Consider the following 25,049-nt stretch of genomic DNA (forward strand, 5'->3'; position numbering starts at 1 on the left):
CAATCATAACTTCTTGGGTCTTTTGCTATCAAGAAGTTGTACCTTGTCTTTGCACACTTGCATCTCTTCTGTGGCATTTCCTTAATGATAGCTTTCAGGAAACCTCTGTAGCTCTCTGCACTCACTGTGCAAGCATATTTTCTGTTTCAGCCTAACGGAGTCCTAAAAATGAAGGTGTCCTAGCTAATGCAATGGTCACAATGGAAAGATGTGAGGTATTTATCACCAAGGGAGAGCTCACGATGTCTTGAGAGATCATACACCTGGTAACATCTGTCTTTTAATCTTTGCATCTTAATAAATGAAGAAAAAGGCAAAACTGGAAAGATTTTCAAGAAAGTCTTGCTTTTTTTATCAAAAAGTTGAGAGGGAGAGTGAGCAAAATAGTGCTTTGAGAGGAGGTATACTAGGAATAGAGTTATCAGCACTATGTTTTAGTGCAAATGTTAGATCATATTTGTCACACTCCTAGTATCCCTCTTTGCCAGGAGTTGGGAGTCTACTTGGTGTCCCAAGATATTTAATATGTGAATACTCCAAAAATAATGTTGCAGTATTTGGTTACAGTTACAGCGTAGCTAACTGAACAGCACTGATGGCTCAATAAGATACACACTTGATATTCTAGAAGATGTGAATACTTAGTTGCAAGTGTTAAACAATGTTAGCAAACCAGTATCTGAGATACCATTCAGGATATACACTCTAATTGTTTGCTCCTCAATGGATCATACACAATCTCTGAATTTAGAAATCCGTGGAAAAAAATCATTAAGAAATTGCTTGCAGTTTGCCTTATTCATTAATCCTTGATTGTTTAAGCAGTGAAGTGAATTATTACAATGTTGTGAAGACTGGACAGCAAATCCTCAGTGTCATTTGTCTTTTATAGAGGAATCAAAGCAAAGTTTACAATCCTATATTCACATATTGTAATAACATGAGATTCTTTCACATTGCTCATGAGTGTTGTTCACATGTCATAAACATGAATAAGACTGGTATAAATGCCATAAGCAGAATAAACATCTTCATTGTCTTCATCCATGAAAGCATTTGAGCAGGTACTTGGGATGTGCTAAACTCAGCATCAGTTAAACACATTCTAAAATGTTAACCAAGAATGCATTTGTGTCACGTCACAACTGTCATTCCCCAGCTGAATTGGGAGCTGTGTGGAAAGGGAGTAGGTAATACTCATCCTGTGAGAAACCTGTGGTATAATGCTTCATGTCTTGAAGAAAGAGCATGTAAGATGTAATTACAGGGCCTAAAAGACTCCTTTCAAGACACTTATGTACATGTATCTTTGAAGCAAAAGCTATCTTCTTCTGCTTTCAATGGGTGAAATTAAGAATGTAAATAAACAAAAAGGCTGAAATTATATATTTTTAAAAAGTAAATAAGAATGCTAATCTCCTATTTATTTATTTATTTGTATTTCTTTTCTCCAGTGATTATTTTAAGAAAGAGTTACAAATATTGCCTCTTTTGTATTTGTCACTAGCCTTTATTAATAGTCTTTATTTCTCTAGGAAAACAGTTTCCAAAATGTAGGTTATGTAAGCACATACCATCTGTTCAGAAGACTGTATATATCAGGTTTAAAAAAAAAAAAAATAGTCTACAGTTGCATATATAAGATGTTTATCAAGTTGCATTGCTTCTTGATCAGAATACTGTTGTGACATTGCTTTATCCTGACCGCTAGATGGTGTTGATATCTGTAGGTATGCATGTCCATATGTGACTATAATCACAGTTATGAATACTATTTTGCTGCCCAACAGATATTCCCTGGACTGATTCTGTCAGACATAAAGCCCGCCAAAAGGATGAAGTTCAAGACAGTCTGCTACCTGCTCGTCCAGCTGATGCACTGTCGTAAGATGTTCAAGGCAGAGATTCCTTTCTCCAATGTCATGACATGTGAGGATGATGATAAGGTAATTCCTGAGGTTTCTTTGGGCATGGATTTCAGGATCAAATGAACTGAGAAGACATGAGCTGACCTGTCCAGCTGATAACAAGTTTCTGGAGGTTCCTCACAGATCAAGAGCTGTGTGGTATTCACAGTGACAGGAAATGTGCATAGGATCTAACAGTGAAAATGAAGCTCAAGTATAACTGGTCTCCAGTTTGAAGTTCCACTTGGCTGAGACAGCACAGGCATGCTCAGTAGCTTTTGCAGAGTGCTTCTTTCACAAGATTTGGAGTTTCTAAGGTTATGTATTCAATTAACAAGAGCTACTATTCAGTATCTTGAGTCCAAGACATTTTCAAGTTCATGGCATCGAACATGAAATAACAGTAGTTTTGTATCACTAGATAGTTTTCTAAAAAAAAAAAAAAAATGAAAGACAAATGATTTGTAAAAGAGGTTACTCTGTCTCTAATGCAGATATAATACACAGCATTCTTGAATGGTGTGAAGTGCTGTAAGTCCTAACTGCTTCTGTGCATGAATCTAATCAGGAATTTGTTTAGGAAAAAAAAAAAAAAAGTTTTAAGAGTTGCTGATTTCCCTTTTTTTTTTGCCAGCAGATGGCAATATTACATTGATGGTTGCTATGTGACTGTTCCAAGGCAGCAGATGAATTTGTCTTGACTGTTTCTCTACTTCATTTTTTTTTTTAAGAAAAGGTTTCAATTTAAGATTCACATCTTATTCATAAATTGTACTTTCATACAACATCATAAATTTTCTGCTTTGGATTTTGTATGTGCATATGTTTTCAGTGAGGGGGAAGAATATTTTAATTAGTTCCTTTAAATTAGAATTTCAGTGAAGAAGTTCAGAAATTTCAAGTTTTCACTTGAAATTGTCCATAGATAGGGCCAGATATAGCTTGAATGTGACCTTTCAATTGTGAATTGTGAATAGTCCAGGTTTTGAGTATTTAAAAAGCAACCCACACATTTTGAAACATATGTATTCCTTTATGATGTGTCTTGTGTGTATATAATAAATGTTATCATTTATAAACCCAGGAAATCCAGATATGGGAATTGGATGTAAATTTTATCATGACAGAACATTCATAGTGAATTTCTAAAATTCTGTCTTTAACGGAACCTGTTGTTTTTCCAAGTATTTGTACGTGATAAGGGAATTTTATCACGGAATATGACATAAGACTTCCATATAAATAGATATGAGTGAGCTGGGCCTGTTTTCTCTGGAGAAGAGAAGGCTGAGAGGGGATATGATTAATATGTATAAGTTCAGGAAGGGAGAATGCAGGGAGGAAGGGGAGAAGCTGTTTTCACTGGTGGCCAGCGATAGGACGAGGGGTAATGGCCACAAGCTGGAGCACAGGAAGTTCCATCTCCAGGTGAGGAGCAACTTCTTTACTGTTAGGGTGACAGAGCAGTGGAACAGGCTGCCCAGGGAATTTGTGGAGTCTCCGTCTCTGGAGGTCTTCAAAACCTACCTGGATGCTGTCCTGTGTCACATGCTGTAGGTGTGCCTGCTTGAGCAGGGGGGTTGGACTGGATGATCTCTAGAGGTCCCTTCCAACCTTAAATATTCTGTGATTCTGTGATTCTGTTGCAATCTAGGGTCTCTGAAGAGATCGTTAATCCTCAAATCATGTAGAACTAGTTATGACTATTAAGGCTTTGAAGACAGCACAATACTGGAATGTTTATTTATCTCTTTAATTTCCAGCAAAATACTGAATCTTAATGGCATCGTGTAAGTCTACTGTATGAAATAATATTAGAAAAGAAAAGGAGACCTAGCAAAAGTAATTGTATGTGAGCAATAGCTAATTTGATTAAGTATGGTAACTGTAGTCCTATTTAAAATAGCATAATAGATAACAGTTTCTTCCATATACAAGGATAACTCCCATTACCTATAGCTATTCCAGATTTTCAAATAAATGTTTAATTGAAAATATTTTTTTCTCACTGCTGCCATTGTGCTTTAGGCTTCCATTTGGATTACAAAAAAAAATCTCTCCTATGAGGGAATGGCTTTATCTAGGTTTAAAAATGTTTGTAAAAGTTGATCACTGGCAAACTAAGATTTTTCTTGTGGGCAACAAAACACAGAAGTTCAAGTCTGAAAGACTTTAACCGTGTATTTTTCTCCTGTTGAAATAATCAGTTCTTACACCACAGACAACACCAAAAGTAATAGGGTCTAATAGTTTGAAGAAAAATGTTTCAAGTATCCGCATAGTCATTTAATACTGATGTTACTGTTACTGTTCGTAAATATTCAAATATCTTATCCATGTAATACAAACCCATATATTGCCAAATGTGTTACTGCCATTCATTTTTTTGTTCATTGAAGATTTTACACAAGCTGCTTTATGTGGAATAGGACAAGAAATTGACATTGTAACAGCATTGCCTGAGTGGTGCTGACCACTGCTTTTTATCATCTCATTTAGGAGGACATTTTTTTAAAAAGTCTTATAGAATGGGCTGTTGAATTATGACTGGTCTGAACTGAGAAATTAAATGTCTTTTTTTAATTTCACATTTTGAATAGGCTTCTTGAACTCGGCAGATGTTAGATTAACAACAGCAAAAATTTATTTTAGCTATACAAAAGTAGCTTAATTTGCCTGAATAGGCTTCTTCTGGAGGACAAACAAGAGACACCTGGACTCTTCAGTTGCATTCAGAGTATGATAGGAAGAGTCTGTGTCCTAGTCCTAGCTACACCATATCTGTAATTTCCCGTTAAGTAGTGATTAGAAAAAATGCACAGAGTATGCCGGATGCTCTGAAATTCAGGAGGTTCATTACATTCACCTTTGGTGAATGCCCTAAACGTGATGTGGTACCACACTTCTATCGCTTTGCTTGCTTTTAAGAAATACAGATTATTTTAATTGGAATTGTATAATTCCTGCAGTAGGAATGAGATTCATCCCAGCATAGTCTCTGTAGTCTGGATGATAAAATCCCTCTAGAATGTAGGACTTGAACCCTTCTGAAATGAAGAAAATGTGTTTAGTTAATGTCTTCTCGTGCCTGCACAATGAGATAACCAATGTTGGTTTTTTTTTTCTTTAAAAAAAACTGTCCTACCTCTTTCTTACTCCATGTTTAAGAAATACTGCAGCTACAAGAGCCTTTTGTGAAGATCTCTATGCTTCTGGTGTGTGTTAGGACATGACAGATGTACTAGTGCAGATCTAGTCCTGATGGTATAAATTACATCATTACATCTCAGCTGAAGGTGGCCAGCATCACAGCTAAGAAGCTATTCACCTTAGTCTCTCTTCTTAGAAAATGACACAGATTTTCTAATTTTTTTTCAGTATGTTTTGAGATAAATTTTTTGTACTATAAAGAACTGTAAGTGATCATCTCATCAGTTGGGCTATTGTGGAAAATGGTGAAACACAGTTATGGATAATTCTGATCATTTGTTATTACTGTTCCAGCTGGATCTACACTCAAAGTATGCCCAGGGGCCCTTAAAAACTGAGCCACATGGGTGAGTTAGAAGTAGGAATACTTGGTATTTTGGATCCTCTGAAGTCATGTATGATCACTGTGCAACAGCCTAAGGAAAATTTTCTTTTCCAGTGTATTATACCATAGAGCTTTGAACAGAAGGATTTTTCTTTTGTCTTGAATAGGCTGGATATCTTGCCTTCGTGATGCCCAGAACTCCATATCTGTCATTATGTAAAATTTTTCCAACAATTTTGCTAGATAAATTCATGATAATTGAGGTCAAATTGTTTGTTTCCTTAAAGGCAGAGAAGTTTTAGAAAGAGTAGTACATACAGGGAACTTCTGAGAATAAGAATTAGAATCCTGCAAAGCACTGGGAATTTTGTCATTGACTTTAGTGAGATCAGGTTTTCAACTAAAGAGTGTTAAAGAAGTTGTAATTATGCTGACACAAGATCTCATTTTTGTAGTACATTGCGTAGTGAAATCTTCATTCTGGCTGTGAACTTGAGAAAGTATGAGTAATTAATAAATTTAAATATTAATAAAATGTATGATACTTTATTTTTGCTACAGAGGAGAGCATTAAGGACAGCCTCTGAAAAACTCAGGAATCGTTCCTCTTTTTCTACAAATGTTGTATACAACACCCCAGGAACTCGAGTAAACAGATACATCAGCCGTTTGATAGAGGCCCGGCAGACTGAATCGGAGATGGCTGACTTGAATTTCATTACCCTAAAGTACAAACAAATTGAACGCGAGAACAAAGTAAGTTTCTTTAAATTAATTTTTCTCATTGTGGGCCAACTAGTATTATTTGCTTAATCATTTCCAGACAGTGCTTAAACTCTACTCACTGTCTTCAAATAGTGCTCCGGACCCTCTCTTCATGAAGACTATCTCCACCTATCTCCACCTTCTATGGATGCACTTAGAGGGGATAAAAAGAAAGACTTGTATCTTTCTCCTCATAATTTTACTTCCCTCATTATATTGCATTTCCCATGGCTTGATCTACCTACTACTCCCTGAAGTGCCCCATCTGTGTCACTTGCATAATGATGTCTTGTGGCAGAACATCTGCCTCCTTCCTGTCTGTTCTGAAGAATGAGAGCAGGACACTTTCTTCTGCATGTAGAGCCTGTTAAGTTTAGTCCCACCCATCCTACAAAATATAAAGGAAAGCCTGAATCTTGGTTAAAAGTTGTGATCTCATTGCACTGTGACTGTGCTGAAAGGAGTGGAGTTAGCCCAGTTTTGTAATTGCATATATATGACAGAAGAGTTATCAAAGTAGAGCTGCTCATTCCTACATTGTATGGGTTTTGTTTGGGCTTTCAAGTTTAATTTTAAGTGAAAGTAATATGGTTTTGGATTAATTGGGCAGTAACTACTAATTAATTTTCCATTGCAAATCATGACCTAGTCTAAAATACCAAATAGTCTAGATATATAGATTGTCTAGGATATTGTTTTAAATCAGAGGGCTATGTGCATATGGAGGTGAATTTTTTAAAGTCTGAAGTTTTAACTTTAGTTTCATGTTTCCATAGCAGTTTATTGTTGAATTTTAACTGTTTGCTTTCATAATAAGAAATTTCTTTGTGTATGACAGTTTATGAGGATTGCTGAAGGGAATGGCAAGTATATAGTGTCTTTTGGAAATATACAGAACTTCAAAAGGAGTCTTTCAGATGATAACATTTTTGTTTGTTTGTTTGTTTATTTTAATTTTGCAAAGTAAAATATTCCCAAACTTCTAGGAGATGGCTTGTCATTTCCTTATGTAAAAATTGTAGACAGCTATGTATTTCACACTTTTCCTGGACACTAATATGAACATATTATAATCTATAACTATTTGCTGTAAACTCTAATCCCTGAGAAAATCTTCAGAGGGTGTTGCAAGATCCATGTACATTGCTATACATTGCTATAACCCTTCTATTAGAGGGTTAAAGTATGCAAAATGTTTGCCTTGGTTTCTGCTTTTTTAAAAAAGTCAAGCATGCATTCTCACTCGGCTTCTTGCCTTCTAAGGTTATAATCACATCCCCGTCTCAGTTATCCTGGCGTAAATTTAGAACTCTGTCTGATTGAAATAAACTCTAGTTTATAGTATAAAAGAGATTGAAATTCACATCTTTCTGACATTGGCATAATTTTAACCCCTAAAATGTGTCCTATTGCAAGCACCATGATTTTGTGAAATCAGAAGCAATAATTTCTCAGAAATAGGTCTGTGTCTCCCATTAGGAGCTATTTCCAGTCTACTCTTCAACGTGCCTTGCAGATAACCATACTTTTGTTATTGTTGTTGTTTGTGGGTTTTGTTTTTTTTAATGATGAGTAGATAGAGGACAGAGGGAGCACCTCCTCCTTCTGCTTCAAAAAGTCTGAATCCTTTTTTGCTTTGAAAAAAACCCCTCATTCTTGGGTGTAACTCAGCTCTGACTAATTCCAAGTTGGAAAATAAATGTCTGGCCTGATATGAGCCACTGAAACAGGTGTTTATCAAGGAATATCTTAGGTAGACTTGCTTCATCCATTATTTATGTGAATTGAGAAATGTTTATTCCTATGTTTTTAAAAGGACAAAGTCTTGTTTTAATTTAGGCAATAGTTCTTTCTTTCTGCAAAATAGCAAGCATGGGTGGATGAGTATATGTAAAATGTTCACTGTCTTCATCTGTTTCCTTTCTTTAACAGTATCACCAGCTTCAGGATGAGTATTTCACCAGTGCTGTAGTTCTCTCACTAATTCTAGCTGCCTTATTTGGCCTTGTCTACCTTCTAATAATACCACAGTAAGTTTCTGTCTTTTGCCATTATAATTCAAAGTCCTCAGACATCCTGCACAAATTAAAACACTTAAGTCTCTGGAATGAGAATTAAAACAGTGATTATTAGGGTCAGGTCTGCAGCTTCTCAAACTAGAAAGTCTCTATTGTATGTCCTGAATCTGACTGTTATCTCTTCCATTTGTCCAAAGCAGCCATTAGTCATAGCTGGCTTATTCAAACCAAATTCTTCCTGAGCTCTTCTTTTGATCTTTATAACTTTTGGAAGGATGCATTTGGAAGAAGAAAATGCTGAAAACTGCAAAATTAGATTTAATTTAAAACATTTCTGCCCTGTGAACAAAGATGTTACTGTAAATTTTCTAGATGTGTGTGAGCTGGCTGTAAACTTGTTAGTTTGTGTATTGATAGCGATATAGAGAAACTACATAGAGCTTATCAGGGCCTAAGCACTGAAGTATCCAGCTTTTCAACAGCTTTTGTATAGCCTGTATTGCGTTTTTTTTTTTTTTTTTTTTTTTTTTTTTAAAGAAGATCAATGATCAAACTGCCTAATGGAAAGTGAGTTTGGTGTTTATATCTGAGTTGCAGCCAAACCTTGGCTGCACGAAAATAGAGATAGCCAAATACTCATGACATATCTGGGGGGAGAGGGAGAAGGAGTTTGGATTTATTGCTTGATTCTGACTGATAAATTTAGCAATTAATTCTGAGTTTTGTTCATTCTATATGAATGCTTACCAAAGGAAAAAAAGCTTAGAATTTGCTTTCACATCTAAGGAATGTAATAAGTAGGTTTAGTTATTTTTCAGGCTGTGAAATTGATTTAAAATACCCCTTTTCATATGAGAATATCAAAAACATTCAAATTTAGATTTACACAACCTTTACTTGCTATTGGGATTTCAATGCGCATAGAACTGGCCTCAGAATATTTTCAAAAATCTTACTATTAGCCCAGCTCTTTTCTATTTACACATTCCCAAGTAGAATAATGTTTAAGTTTTGTATGGTTTTGTTATTGCTAAATAGTGATAATCAACATTTAAAGATGTTATATAAAACTGCCACTTACAGAAACCTTGTAATTTCCATAGACATCTGCTGACTAACTGAAGCATAAAGAACTGTTTCACTTGCTCCCACAGTAAAGGCTCACTGTGGTACATAGCATTTCACAAAGGGGAAAGACAGAGATTAGTAGCCTAGCTGAAGCTAGAATGATTTTCAGGGTATCATACAACATGGCAGGTTTGTAACCTTTCCGAAAAGTAGTATCACTTCTTGAGGATCAGCTGGATGGAGATTCATTTGAAGCTATAATCCATAAAGTACAGGAGCTCCAGCAGAACTTGACCACTGAATGTCACACAGATGGTTTTATAGTTATAAAAGCCACCTACTGAACTGTTGCTTATTTCTTCCATTGTTCAGGGAACATGCCCTTAGACCATCAAAATACCAGCCTGATCTTACCCTTCCCTAGCTGTGACACTAGATGCAACCATGAGCTAGACTGAACCTTTGGAGGCAGGAGAAAATATCCTCTCTCTACAAAACTTTAAGTTTAGCTTTAAGTTGCTAAGATTGCTAAAAAGTAGTTTTTGTGAGTATGAATAGGAATGCAATAGCCAAGATGCGTAATGTGTTATAATCGAGTGGTGGTAATAATGATGTTTGATATGTATCACAGTGTTACAATTAGCAGAATCAAAATCTAAGGAGGAGAAAGTGCTGTTAGGCAGCCAGTTGATGGCTTTCCAAAGCAATGCAAAAAGCAATGGCCTTGACATTCTCACAATTCTTGTGATCATCTTGAGCAAAACCATTTCTCAGTTTAAGAGATATTTGTGACCCCAGATGGAGGTGGTGAAGGCTATGTTCACACCAACCTAAGCTGTCCAGTTATGGAGGCACATGTACACTGTAGCCACTAAAAGGACTAGTGATGAACACTTCCGATGTCCTATACCATGTTTGTTTTTAAAAAATAATGTGTCTCTTTGCTTCTAGTGCTAACCCAACTCTCTGTCAAGGCCCAAATTGGCACAAGCAGCAATTGTTTGATGCTGCCTTAAAGGATGCCATTGCAATCATACCCCCTACTTTTTTTTTTTTTTTTTTTTTTTTTTGCGTACTACCATCCTAAATAAAAGCATGGGGGATTATGCTCTTCACTATTACTTTTATTTGGAATTTGCACTGTGACAGCATTTACAGTCACCTCCCTGATCTGGATATGCATAACACACATTTGTGTATTAGTGGGAGTTACATGAATTTGGAATCAAGGCCAAATACTGAAAAATTCTACGGCAGAGGGATGCACTCTTTCTTTCATTTTTATAACTCTAAAATATCTCAGTGATAATCAGAGCATGTGTGCATGTATGGACACAGTCCTAGGAAACATGCTGTAGCTGACCTTACTTGAGCAGAGTGGTCAAGCAAAATGATCTCCAGAGGTTCCTTTCAACCTCAACTATTCTATGATTCTGTGATGCAGTCATGATTCACAGCACCTGGTCTGGTTGGGTTGTTCTCACAACACCTAAAAAAATGTGTGTGGGTCATGTTATGTAGCCTTGGTCCCATAGCTATCACAAAACCAGGCTATTCCCTAGCATAAATCAGAGCAACAGCACTGGTGGTGTAATTTTAGCCAAGTAACACAGATTTGAAGAGGAGAATAGAAGAGGAAATACCAGGATGATACCCCTTTCCTCCTATACAACAGGCTTATTTTGGAAGACTGGGAGAAGGAACATAAAGAATTGTAAGAATTATTACAGCATCTTTATGAAATCTAAGATTTCTTTTTAACCACTGAGAAAGTCTCAAAAGGAGGAGGTTACTTTGTTTCATAAAAAGATGAGATCACAATCCAGTCTGATTGCATTAGACTTAATAGGCTGAGTTGACTCACCTCTAATTTCTGAATCTCTAAGGAGAGATGAGAAAGGAAAAGAATAGAATCTGATATCTGTTTTACAGCTGCCATGGCCTGAAGGCCAAGCTGCACTTTCCGCTTGCAGGAGCTGCAGTGCTGGATATTCCACATGAACCTAAGATGAGAAGGATATGCTCCTAACACACTGTAGGAGTCCTAACACAAATGTTGAGTTGAATTTTTGAGATGTTTTGGTCTCCTTGCTAATTTCCTAGTGGTACCACATGTAAGAAGATATTTAGATTTCTCATTTTTGAGAAATCCACATTTATAGATTTCTAATTCTTAAGAGCAGCACATTTTGCTGAAGTAGAACAGTAGGGAAAGAAACTACCAGATTTTTTTCCTGTCACTGTTAATTTTACAGCAGGACTGAGGGGTGAGTGAGTCCTCCAGTGTTCATCTAACACACTCCTTCAGAAGAACTCTTATTCTGTTGCTTCTCATCTACTATAGAGCTACTCTGATTTATTTCTGTTGTGTTTTGATTCTAGGAGTACCATAGTTCTTGTTCTCCTGGTGTTCTGCATCTGCTTCCTAGTGGCTTGTATTATGTACCTCCATGTCACACGTGTACAAGTAAGTGATTTCAGATTTTGTGACTATTCTTTTTGTTGACAATGCTACATTTATCCTTTGGAACATGGAGCATCAGTGCCTGCTTCATCACATCAGAGAAATTGAGATCTCATTCTGAAACCTATGTTTCCGAACACAAAGCGATATATTAGGAATTCTAGAAAGAAAGATAATTCCCATACAGGGTAGACTTTTTACATAAGCCTTCACTATAGCAGTGCAGAATGGATACTTTGCCTTAATGCTATGCATTTTCTTTTGCAGCATCTTTCCTGAATATCTGCCACTAACTATAGGACCATCCCAGCACCCAGAAAAACAACTGCTTTGATCTGACTTTTTATCCTTTCTGCCTCCAGAGCATGCTAGTTTTACATTCCATACTGACTGATGGCTGTGTGAAGTCCTGCTAACTTCCTTTCTGTTTTCAAAACTTTTCCTTCCAAAGCTCCTATTGATTGTTAAAGACAATGTTTTACATGGACACCCCTGGCCTTTACAAAACCTTTAGTAATGATTAATGTTCCAGTATTACATTTTCATAACAGTAATGAACCAGAAGGACATTTGGTTGTTGTAGAGAGAGAAAACCTGCCAGGTCAAAATAAATGATCTGCAGACACATTTTCTGATAAATCAGTCTTTCCTGGATTGATCTAAATTTGGTCCTTTCAGACAAATACCAGCGCAAAACACCTACACAGTTAATCAGTTCTGCTGATTAGCACACACTAAGAAAAATTGCCCTTTGGCAAGAGGAGAGTAGTTGTTTTTATGGAAGCATAAATAGTTTAATTAGCAGAATATTTGGTACAGAGCAGATTTTTATGAATTACACAACCATTTGGGAGTAATGTTGATGATCTCTTTTGTCTTATAAATACGTAGTAGTTTCTCATCTCATCTGTTGTTCTCTGAATGAATGCTAGAAATACAGATGAAGTTTTCAGGAAATCCTCTTCTGCATTGCATTTCTCTGGGACTACTGTGAACTTGAATTTTGTTCTGACTGTTATGGCAGAGCTTTAGTTCAGACATGAATGCTTGGCAGTGCCAGGCAGAGCTTTACTTCAGACGTGTCTCTCGTACTTTAGCTTTCAATTCTTTATTTTCCTTTTTATCTCAATAGCCTAGCATGTTGACTTCTAAAATATATATGCACCACAAAACATCTATATAATGTGTCAGATGTCTCTCTAAATCAGCATTTTGCCTTGTCGTATTAACTGTGCGACACTATGTGATTCACAGCATTTTGTTATTGTTACTTTTATCTCTATGAGCAATAAGGAATTCATTCTTACATTCCTTTGATTGCAAACTGAATTAATGGAATATTTGTGTTTCCTTTGTACAACATGCTTATAAAAGCATTCTATATATATGGATGAATATTCACATATGGACAACTAAGCAGATAAAAAAATGGACAATGAGTAGTTAATGGATCATACTCTGCCTGGATCCCAGCAATAAGTGGAATACTGCAGGGGTCGGAACAGGAACCTGTCCTGTCTGATACTTTTATGAATAACTTGGAGAAGGGCACCGAGGTGGGAGAAACAACCAATACGCTCATAGGCAGGGCTGCTATTCTAAGGGAGATGAAAAGCTGAAGGAGTGGGCCAACATGAAAAATTCGACAGAGATCTATGCCAAGCCAGTTGCTGGGAAGGAAGAACCTCCTTCAATGATAGAGCCTGGAGACAAACTAGCTGAGAAGCAGCTCTATGGAAAGGACCCCAGGGGGTCTGATAGCAGAGAGCCAGCAGTGTGCCCCAGCAGCAAAGGTGACTGATAAAATCCTGAACAGTATTAACACCAGGTTCATAGAAATGATTATGTCTCCTACTCAGCCCTCATTAGGTCGTGTGTGATATACTGCATCTGCTTTTTGGGCCTCTTTTTCCATCCTGAATAATCCTTCAATGAGCTATAGTGATGAAATGCAGAAATATTCTATCTCTTGTTTCATCTTGTAATTTTTGACACTGCTCCATCCTCTCCCTCAAAGCACAGTAAGTGTTCCAATGTGAGGTTCTTACAGTACATTTGTTCTACAATATGATCATTTTTTGTTTTATTAAAAGTGATATGCCCTAGATATGCCAGAGTATTTTAATGAAGTTGACTAAAACTTCATTGATGTAACCCATTTTACACTATTCAGGTTTTAGTGTGGCTGATATTACTACTGGTTACTTCCCAGCTATTACTACTGATATTACACTGGTTACTTCCCAGCTATGTTTACATGGACATAAGCATATTGCAGTTGGAGTGTACTTGCAAGTCACTTGTTACACACATTTGTTTTGTTTTGTTTTTTGGCTTCCCTATTTGCCACATTCTGATGTTTTGCAATGCAGGTAAAGCCAATTCAGCTGTGACTTTCTCACACTTCGTACTCTGGTCACACAATGGAAATTTCTGTGCATTTGTGAAAGTAAGATGAGGCATTTCATTACATGATTTCTACTGCAGTAGGGCTACATGAGCCCCTGCTATGTGGCCTCTTGGAAGCTGTATTTTTGTTGTTGTATTGTTGTCACTCAGCAAGTATACAAGCTTTATTCCAGACTCATGACTTTCATCCAAAAATTATTCTCTTGTTTCATTTCATGTTTCATTTCATGTTTCATTTCAAAAGCAGCCTTGATGAGTCTGCATCCACTCCTTTTGAGAAAAATACAATTATCCATCCCTTTAAATTTCATCATTTCCTACAGCTGATTCTTGCCCCTTGAAGCCACCAAAGAATTTCTGTGATCTCAAAGACATACTGTGGATCTCTTGAGATGTCCCAAATGCTCTCTGCCAAGGGGAAGAAAGCAGTTTTCCCAGAGACCAGAGCAGATCAGTATGACTAGTACAAGCATAAGCATCAGTGCTTAACAGACTTGTCCTTCTTCTCTCGCCTCCTGTCACTGGCTTCATGTGTGCTCACAGCACTTCACACTTCATGTTGATGGACTGAGAGTAAAAATGGAGATGAGCAAGACTCCACCAGGCTTTCTTGTCCTCTACTATTCTTTCCAGCCTGACAAGCTCAGTATTTTTAATGGGTCCTGGCATTTAATGTGACTGTTATAGCAGAAGACAGAAATATCACTCCCAAATTCCATGCTATGGAATTCCACAGTATGGTCTTTTGGGTGATTATCTATACCTAATAATTTGTAAGACAAAAGATGCTCTGGGTATTTTTCCCTTGGGAACAAAATCAAATGTCATCCAAATTTAATGTATTTATTGTGAGCAGACACCGTACTAACCTTTCAAACAATTTTAAGTATAGTGAAAAACAATATATAGTAGTAATAATTTCACATTTATTAGTTCAAAAAATGCAATTACAATTAAAATACACATATATATTTATACCTGCATGCCTTTTTCATGATTTATATTGTGGGTAAAATTTCCATATTCTTTCCTCACATGCCTACTAAACAATAGGATCCAGACTTGAAAAAATAATTTTAAAACTTAATCTTTAAATATTTTCCCTCTTCTTTAGTGTTTTCCAGGGTGCCTGACCATACAAATTCGTACCATTTTGTGTATTTTCATTGTGATCTTAATATACTCTGTGGCTCAAGGATGTGTGGTGAGTATTGCATAATTTAGCATTCTGTTTAAGAACTACTAGCTACAGCTACTGTTAATTATGTACCGCATTCTGTTCTGTGAATTCCTTCTCATTATATTATTTATGCTGGCAATGGATGTTTATTTAAACTTTAAGTTCTTCACTGTAATTTGAAATTTCACTGGCAGGAGTCAGTATGTTGAGTGGCAAAATGTATAGATAATACCTACCTATAGAACAACTACAGAAATATTTACATCAGACCTTAACATTACATAGTATGCAGATATTATGTTATTCATGGCAAAATTATTTTTAAGTATTCAGCTTCCCTACTAGTTTAATGGTTAGTATTTTCTGATGGAAAATGCATGGTGTCAGGGAGCCATTATTTCTACATGGCAACTTACAGAACATATTTCTGTATAATAACAGTTCAATATTTTGAGTCCAGGCAAATCAGAAATGATCACATCTTAGAATCAAGACAATAATGTGTAATGAGAAGGAGCATTTACCTTGTGCTAATTAGAAGACTCTTTAGCATCTAATGCCTAGGAAACTCTCTTGCATGAAGTGAATTTGCTCCATATTTCTGAAAAGCGAGCTTCTTTTACTGTAGATTAACAGCTTGGTCTATGTGGTGGAGTTTCCCATCAAAATGGGACTTAGACTTCACCTAAATGTTTCACATATAGTTGTCTTGTAGGATTCCTAGCATTCCATTGCAGCATTGTATCTGCTGATTCTAATGACTTTAATGTATTAAGACGTGCAGAGGAGAGAATCCAAGCAAAAAATAGCATGCTAATCAACAAAAGTGCTGAGGAGGCAGATGTCTCCATCATGACTTTCTGCAGGAAACACACAGTATATTCTGAGCAAGATGAAGGCACAGTTTCCATGAGGGGATTCACTGATTGATGTGCTAAATGCCACTGAAGTGCCAAAGAAATAAAAAGGTTTAATAGCACATTTCAAAAGAGATGCTTAAGCATCAGGTGGGGTTTATGTTGGGCTAGTTAAAATCAGTTTACCCCTACCATCCTGCTCTCTCCCTTTCTGTTTTAACTCTTATACTCTCCTTTGAAAAAGCGGTGGACAGCGGAGTGCAATTAAAACAGGGACTTGCACTTCTTGCCGGAGATTCTTCCCTTGCATCAGGATTGTTTTCCTAATGCTTCAGGATTGTTTTCCTGGTATTGTCCTTGGAAGAATAAGATGAATTTTTCTCAAAATTCCCAGAGGAAATATAGTGTGTGTATATATGAAATAGCATGGATAATTAAAGATGAACACTTGTGTTTGAATAACATGTCATAGCAGAAGCCACTCTAAGGTGGATAAAAGACATTATTCATGCTTAGCTTGTTCATCAATGATTAAAATATGTTTTTAGGTTTGATTAATTGAAATTGGAGCTTCTATAAAACAAACCCAATTCTTTCTGAAATGTGTGCAGGAACATTTCTCACCCAAATAGCCTCATAAAATGTTTAGTGAAGTCCTTCAGTTTAGGAGAAAGATGCTGGCTTTAGAATCACTTGTTTTTGAGCACTGAAGGCAAACTATTTAACTAACTTACTGACTGTAATTGCTTGGTCTTGCTGGCATCTGACAAACAAGGAGTGTGTGTCCCACCTAAAACCAAGCACCAAGTTCCAAGAAAAGGAAGAGATTTTGTTAAAGCAGAGCATTGGCTGTCTGAGAGCTCCCCATATTTTCTCAGTTAGGAAGGAGCTACAGCCAGCATCCACAGCAACAGAATTTCTGATTATTTCACATTTAACTTTCCCCCTTACTCTCCTCTGCTCTTTGCCAGGTTGGCTGCATGCCTTGGGTTTGGAACAGCAATTCCAGCAGTTCCATCGTTATCATTTCTCCTGGCGGAACAAACAAAACTATGAATGAACTTCCATGTGACACAGCCCACTATGCTTTCCTTTCCTGTGTGGTGGGGACTCTTACCTTGGCAATATTCCTACGTGTATCTTCCTTGCCAAAAATGATCCTCCTACTTTTTGTTACAATTCTGTACATAGTTATTCTGGAACTCAGCGGTTACAGAAAAGCAGTGGGGTAAGTGCCTTGAGAAGTTAAGCAACAAGTATAAGCTGTCACAGTACTGGCTGTTATCTGTGACCTGCTCTCTAGCAGTCCATGCCTGCATTAGGGCTACCTACTCACTAATGTCTGAAAAATACTTGAGCCTCTGTCTTCCAGCAATTGCAGGATCTGGTAACGCTCATGGACAGAACATCAATTCTTGGGAATGAGTAATTGCTGCCCTGGTATTCTGTAGTTTTGTCCTAACAAAACTCAGTTGATCACACTGCAGTCTAGTTCTAATTTGGATTATTTTTTAAAAAACTTAAAAGCATCCCACATTTGCCAGCCTTCAGCCACTTCCAATTTTATTTACGTTTCTGAGATTTAAATTTTTTTAATATCCCTAATTAAAAGCATGCACATACATTACAATAATGTATATTATCATAAATTCCTTTGGAAGCTGAATATGATACACTGATCAGATTCACTGTTATCCCTGCCTGTATGAGCCTCTTCCAAAAATGTCAGTGACTTGGGGGATACCCACTTGTTTCATACTAAAGATTCAATATTAAAAATAAACAATGTTTGGAATTAAAAAAAAAAGAGAGAGAGAAAAAAGGAAAGAAATAACCCGTTTACTTTCTTTTCATTTTTAAAGGGGTGGCTCCTTTTATATGCGTGGCTATGAACCAATATTAGCCATTTTGCTATTTTCCTGTGCTCTAGCACTGCATTCCAGGCAGGTGGACTTGAAGCTGCGACTGGACTACCTCTGGGCTGTGCAGGCAAGTCACCAGGCTTCTCTTTCCTGTGTTCCTCTTTGCAAAATGCTGTCTGATTTTTTAAAATCTACTTGTGAATGTTTCCAGGACAATTTGCTTGAACTGAGACACTTTCAAGGCCTTTTGTATTTGTTGAGCTTTACAATAGGAAATTTATTGCAGCTTTCCTTCCACAGACCTATAAAATACATTAGCTTTGGAGAAGTACCTTTGTTTGTTTGCAATTTTCATATTTCCTCTGTTTTAAAATGGGTACATAAGAGATGTCACCAGTGTCTGTGAGAGTCGCATGATAAAATCATAAAGAAAAAAAATCAGTGTAGATAGGGTTTTGGGGTTGTCATAGCTGCCACTGACCTAGTTAGATACTTGGCCTCTTTACTGATCTTGGCACGCACCCCCTTGTTCTATTTGGTTCTCCCTGGAAATTCTACAAATGATAAATAATGTGGATACCATATTTTAAGGTATGTTGAAATGTTTTCTGTTCTATGTATGAGTGCTAGGGCTAATTAACTGAATAATAGGGCTAATTTACATAATATGCAGAGGTACTATTGTGATGGATGATATAGAGGTGCTTATGCAGCTTATCTGTTCAAAAGAATAAGTAAAAACCATTATTTTGTGCATATTGGGTTCTTTGGCATAAGAACCTGAGTATCAAAACCTGTGTGCCCGCTGTTAGTAGGAAGTATCTCTACTTTCAAACTGACTTTGAAAAGTTATCAGGTTCCAAGCTATTAACTATGTAACAGTATATAAGAGGAGATAAGGCAGAAAGAGAGCATATAAAGAACGAATTTTCTTTAGTTGTTGGATTTCAGGATCTATGCACAGGATTTTCAGGATCCTCATGAATGCTTTAGCAATACCCCATGCTATGTTTCTCTGTGACTTTAGTATTACTTTTCTCTGAACATTTTGACTTCACTTGGTTACATTTTTCCACAGTCAAAGTTTTAGGAACACCGCCAAGGACAATGCTGAATTTCCTCAGCTTTATGGAGAGAGCTTGCTGGTTCTTTGCTCAAACACTAATTTCCACAAACTGCTGATAGAGCTGAAGACTCAGTTCTCCCAGCCACTGCTGCATGAAAGACTGGAGAGAAGCCAACAAGGATTTTACAAAATTTCTCTGATGTTGGCTTTTAGTTGGAAGAACTTCAGCCCCAAGGGCTATTCTGGAAGCTGGAAGCATTTTGTTTGCTTAGCTTTAGTAAGGTTCATTGTGGGGCTAATCCTGTAAAATGTTCTGAGATTAATAAATCCGTTTGTGGCATAAGCTGCAATATAAAGGATTCTATATAGCTTTTTTTACTTCATCCTGAACAACAGTCTAGTACTAACTAAATAATATTTTAAACATCCAAAATATCCTGAAAGTAATGCCTTTAAGATAAGAATGTATAGGTAGATTGTCTATGCTCAGCATGCAGGAGCTAAGATCTGAGGAAATACCCATTTCTGTTAACTTCATCTTAGCCCACATAGCTGCAGTTGAATCAGGAAAAAAAATGTTTTGAGAAAAAGCAGATCTTAGAAAAGCAAAACTTAGTTAAAATTATACTTTTCAAGTAAAAGTTAATGTAATACACTTGCATCTAGATCACACAACCAGAACTGAGATAATACAGTGTGATTTATGCACATCATCTTGAAAAATACATTTTATGATTGATTACAATTTGCTAAAATATTTATGTGTGTTCCTACTATTCACATTCCATGGATCATATAGGTTGTTGCTGTTTCTATTACCTCTATTCTATGTCAAACTTAATTCTTCTGAACATCACAGACTTTTTAAGTCTGTTTTATTTTTTTTTTAATAGGCAATGGGAGGGGAATACAGAATAGCAAATATAGGAGTACTTTACTTATCTGTGACTATTAGTGTTACACAAATTATTCAACAAAATTAGGGCAAAAACTGTACAAATAAATATAAATAACAAGTCTGTGAAGAAGCTGCCAAAACCAGAGTTGTTTAACCAAGATTTGTCAGGGGAGGAAAATAGAATAATTATATGCCATGATTGATTGTCACAGTCCTTAGGGAAAACTAGAATACCATTCAGCAGTCTTTTCTAATCCATGACACCTGTACAAAATATTCGTTCTGCAATCTGCAGATCATAATTTCAAGGCTGACTTGTACTCCATGTTTAAAGTCTGGCCCTACAGAAACTATTTTCTTGGATCTTTTTCCTGTGGTTTTAGTGCCCCCTTCGGGTAAAATGATATGTCTGAAGCATTGGTGCTCAATTTCTTTTTAGCTGTGTCTTGAAACAATGGATTTTTATGAGCTATCTCTTTAGCAAGTGATATTGCTAGAGCATTTTATGCCTATTTGAAATCACCTGATTTCTCAGGTGATCCACTGTATGATTACTCCCTGAGTACTGAATGTGCAACATGTTCCCAGTGTGTTAAAATATTAAGTGGTTATGTTACATGACTGTAGAGAAAAGGTGGTGAGTGCTTATCACATTGATGCAAAAAGCTATAGTAACATGTTAAATTTTATCATCCAGTCTGAAACAAAAAATAAGTCTGCTTTGCTCAGCAAACTGACCTAGTTGTCATGAATACCAAACAGGCACAAACAAAAGCAGAATGTTAAAAATTATATCTCTCCTTCCTATGATGTTTCCTTTTTGTGCATGTTCATAGTAATCTGCCTTGTTTTTTGAGCTAGCAGCTATTGCATAAATACAAGCTGGCAACTTTCTTGAATAGGGTAAAATAGATGAAGATTTTGATGCTAATTAGCTGTCTAACTAGTATTTTCACCAGGAATGTAAATATCTGTAATCTTTCTTATTCTAATCTTCTTTTCACAGCCCCACATACTCCTTCTTCCTTCTTGATGCCCATCTTGCCTGGGAAAGGGTGATGCCTACACATTCCCTTATCTCAGCTGCTCAAAGAATAGGCACTAGTAGCTCATGAGTCACAAGGAGGGAAGACAGTTTTCATTTGCTTTCACTTAAGGGTGGAAACATAGAGCTGTTAAAAAAAAAAAAAAAAAAAGAAAAAAGTTGAGAAAATGTAAATAAGCAGCTTGCTTTCTTCCCCACAGAGCCTAGACACAGAGAGTTTTAGAGTCCTTACTGCTGAATGAAATCAAGTCTTTATGCATCTCACCTTCATTTCTCATTTCCCTTGCACAGGCACAGGAGAATCTTTCTTCATGTCCCAGGCAAGGGGACACATGAGAGGAGATGCACATGAGAGCTGTCTTGGGCAGAGCAGGGAGAGGAGATGGATATTCAGATTCTCTGCAATAATAGCATAAAGGTTACTCCTTAATTCAATTTCCTGGCAGATCTTTTTGATAAATGTTGGGTTTATCCACACTAACTTGTAGAAATTTGGCATGCCTGTGTGGCGTAAGTACAATTCATGCAGAGATTTTAGTTCAGGTAGCAACAGCAACATAGCAGTACTAACCCAGTGTTTTGTCTAGGCTAATATACTTAGCATTTCAGCAAGACTAAGTGACTTAGAGCACAATGCTGATTCCATGAAACTACTGCTTGCATTAGCCCATACAGAGCTAACAGATTTTTCTCTGCATGGCATTGCCCATCATAGGCATCATCACTGCAAATCTCTCCCCAAAACTGCAGTGATGCAGTTCATAATGCCTTTCCCTACTCATAAAGGATTGCCACTTTATAATCAACATCATTTCAGTCATGCCTTTGGTGACTCAGTTTAAGCCACTAGCTATTTAGCCAAGGTTTTAGTCTCAGCCTCCTAGAGATGGCTGTGGTCCATTTCTGTGAACATTTTCACATCCATTCCTGCACGCACATGGTACTGTCATTGGTATCTCTCATGCAGTAGTTCCACAACTGCATTGAAGAGAAATGAGGGAGAGAAGAAAAGCCATCATTGTTCTCTAAATTGTGTCAGAAGGAAATGATTGGAAACAGAATAGACTGGACTGTCCTTTCTCCACCATTTTCTGTAGGTGTATTAGAAAGCTTTCTTACTTTCTCATGGCTGGGCAGAAGTCCAGCAACAAGAGCAAGGTCACTGGAGCAAGGAAGTTAATGTTTCAGTGCAAGCAGTTTTGTGCCTGTGCTGTAGCTTTTTCTGAACCCTTCAGTGTCAGTGCCTACATCCCCCAATGTCAGGAAATGCAATACACAGATGAAGAACTTTCTCGGTCATTTTATCTCAAAGTCTTGGTCCATGACTGGGCAAGGCAGAAGAATCTGATTGCACACTTCTAACTCATAAATGGACAGCAAATACCAGCAGTTGAGAAATGTTGCTGTTCATGCTGTGTGAAACTGATTACTCCACCAACAACCTCTTGCCTGATTATCCTGACTTTCTATATCCGTGTCCTAACGCAGAGGTATAGTGGTAGTGTTCCTGCTATTCTGCCCTGTATATATTGTATATATTGGCAGATTACTATAGAGTACCTCAAATGTTCCTGGGAAGAAGATAAAAAAAGGTTTAGTAAAATAGAGAAATCTACAAGCATTTGCCAAACCCAGTCTGGAATTCAAGAGTTCACAAATCTCATTGCTGTAATCAAAATAAAACTCCCAATTTCCAGTATGGTGCAAAAACTGAGTTGCAAATTTGGTTTGGATTTTCAGTTGGAAAAAAAAAAACTTTTTAAATTTACTATTAAAATATTTAAATTCTAACAATAATACTGTACAATGAAGGGAGCCATTACACACATTCACAGACAGCAGTAAGCTAGAGGCAGGTTTCACACCTCCAAAATAGGAGAAAGGACATATACTTTAAGGAAACAGCATATAAAATATAAGTAGCAAAAAAAAACATGTCAAGAAAACACCTCATAATTAGGAAACATACTTGTGTAAGATAAGATTTGAGTCATATTCCTAACAAGGTTCAGCTGCAATTTAATGGTTACTGAATTTGTGGAATGTATTCTAATTCTTATTTGGTAAATAAGAGGAGGAACTGATAGTCCATTTTAAAAGGAAATATTTCCTGAAGAAATTACATTTATAAAACCAATTTTATTTTCATACTTTTTTTCTTATAAAGAATTTTAAGATTATAAAAGAAACTGCCGGGAAAAGTAGTACCGCTATGCTATGTGAATAACAAGGATTTTCCTAGATTTTTGTCATGAAAAACAAAAATTGCTTTCTTGTCCTCAAAGTAATAAACTGAAAAAGATTTTTCACATGAAAATAGTACACAGATCTGACAAGACTGGCTTTCTCTTTACACAGCTTAGACAGGAGCAGATAGTTAGAGAAGTATGTGGACTTTGCAATAGATCAGGATAAATTCTAGATACAAAGGGACACAAACAAAGATTAGAGCAGATCCTTAAGTGGTGTCTTAGTTTTGCTGATACCACCTGAGAATTTGGCCTTCCAGTCTGCTGCTGATTGTAACTAGATAAACAAAATCACTTTGGGATTAAGGCAGATGATTTGTGCTACAATTCTCAGAGTGTGGTCAAAAAGGGAAGAATAAACTATATTTGCTGTGATTTCCAAGAGACTAACTGTAAAATACTCATTGTTTTCTAGCTGAAAATGAGAATTCTGGAGCCAAAAGTCACTTTGATAACAAGGAATAGGTACTAGAAAAGTAGTTTTTGGAATTAGTTTATTAAAGGCTAGGCTGGAATTGCAAACCTAAGTGCCCCACATGCAATCCCTAGAGATTTTTGTTTGTTTAATAAGGTATCTGATTTTCACTATTGCTTCCTAGCCTGCAGTTCCTAATGACTCCCCTGAGTCATGTCACCTAAATATGACACCAGAGCCTTTGATTATGTACCCTGAATTTGTTAACTGCCAGGTGTTCTTTCTGAATATAATCACTCACAAGAATGGCAGAAATCCTGTTGCTTTTGCCACAGGAATTCCTGTGCACAGGAATTGTATATGCATTTGTGGCAAGTACCGTGGTAGTTAGAGTCACCTCTAGAAATGCATACTGTTTCTATCAAAATGGTTTAAAAATGCATGCCTTTCTTAAGGGTGTTTGATTGTAAAACAGTTCTCTCTTTTAAAGCTACTATTCTTACTTTATAGGTATTAATTTGCCTCATTTAATTTCACAACATGGATTAATAGAAGCTATTTGATGGTATCAAATAACTGTTCGGTTTTGGAAAGATTTTTCTTTTTTCCTTTGTCCCAACAGGCAGAAGAAGAGAGAGACGATATGGAGAGAGTCAAACTGGACAATAAAAGAATTCTCTTCAACTTGTTGCCAGCACATGTTGCACAACATTTTCTTATGTCTAATCCAAGGAATATGGTAAGACAAGATAAAACTTAAGTACATGAGAACATGTAAGGGTGCAACCACATGTAGCTTAGGTCCATTTTCAACTGTATGTGTTCAAGAAAATGTTGGAATTTTTAAATGGCATTCATGTTAAAATTAATGGGTTTGCAGAACCTTGCATTTAAACATTAGATCAGGATTATTTCTTTCTTTGTAGTATCCTTCTAGGAAAGATTTTAATAAATTATTGTTTAAGTGAATGTTATTCAACATCAGTGTAGCTGAGTGCCTACATGCAAATGAGCAAAGCCTTTTTCAATCAAGTGAAGGCTTCCATTACAAAGCTCATCAGTTTAAAAATAAAATTAGGATATTGTATCCCCTCTGGCTACCAGAAAGATACAGAAGCTTTAATCTCAAAGGCAACAATGATTAAATAAACTGGTTCAGGACTGTCTAGTCAGAGTCCTTGTAGAGTGGTTGTAGTATTTGGCACAGCTGCGATAACGGTGATGCTACTTTTCCAAGGGATGGATCTCTGTGCTTGAGAGTTTGACCAGGGGTATTTTGCACCATAGAAGAGTGGGTTTTCTTTCTTCAAC

General features: G+C 36.6%; 1 protein-coding gene across 1 annotated transcript in view; it reads left to right on the forward strand.

Moving 5' to 3' along the window:
* ADCY1 (adenylate cyclase 1) overlaps positions 1–25,049 on the forward strand; it is a 135,113-nt gene that overhangs the window by 101,951 nt on the left and 8,113 nt on the right. The window contains exons 8-15 of the mRNA XM_026033697.1: positions 1,791–1,946; positions 6,004–6,198; positions 8,140–8,237; positions 11,676–11,760; positions 15,281–15,370; positions 17,175–17,431; positions 18,066–18,192; positions 24,361–24,477. Coding sequence (XP_025889482.1) covers positions 1,791–1,946; positions 6,004–6,198; positions 8,140–8,237; positions 11,676–11,760; positions 15,281–15,370; positions 17,175–17,431; positions 18,066–18,192; positions 24,361–24,477 — 1,125 coding nt within the window. The remainder of the gene's footprint in view (positions 1–1,790; positions 1,947–6,003; positions 6,199–8,139; positions 8,238–11,675; positions 11,761–15,280; positions 15,371–17,174; positions 17,432–18,065; positions 18,193–24,360; positions 24,478–25,049) is intronic.

Source organism: Nothoprocta perdicaria, unplaced genomic scaffold (assembly GCF_003342845.1).
Source record: "Nothoprocta perdicaria isolate Ctin4 unplaced genomic scaffold, notPer1 scaffold_131, whole genome shotgun sequence".
NCBI lineage: Eukaryota > Metazoa > Chordata > Aves > Tinamiformes > Tinamidae > Nothoprocta > Nothoprocta perdicaria.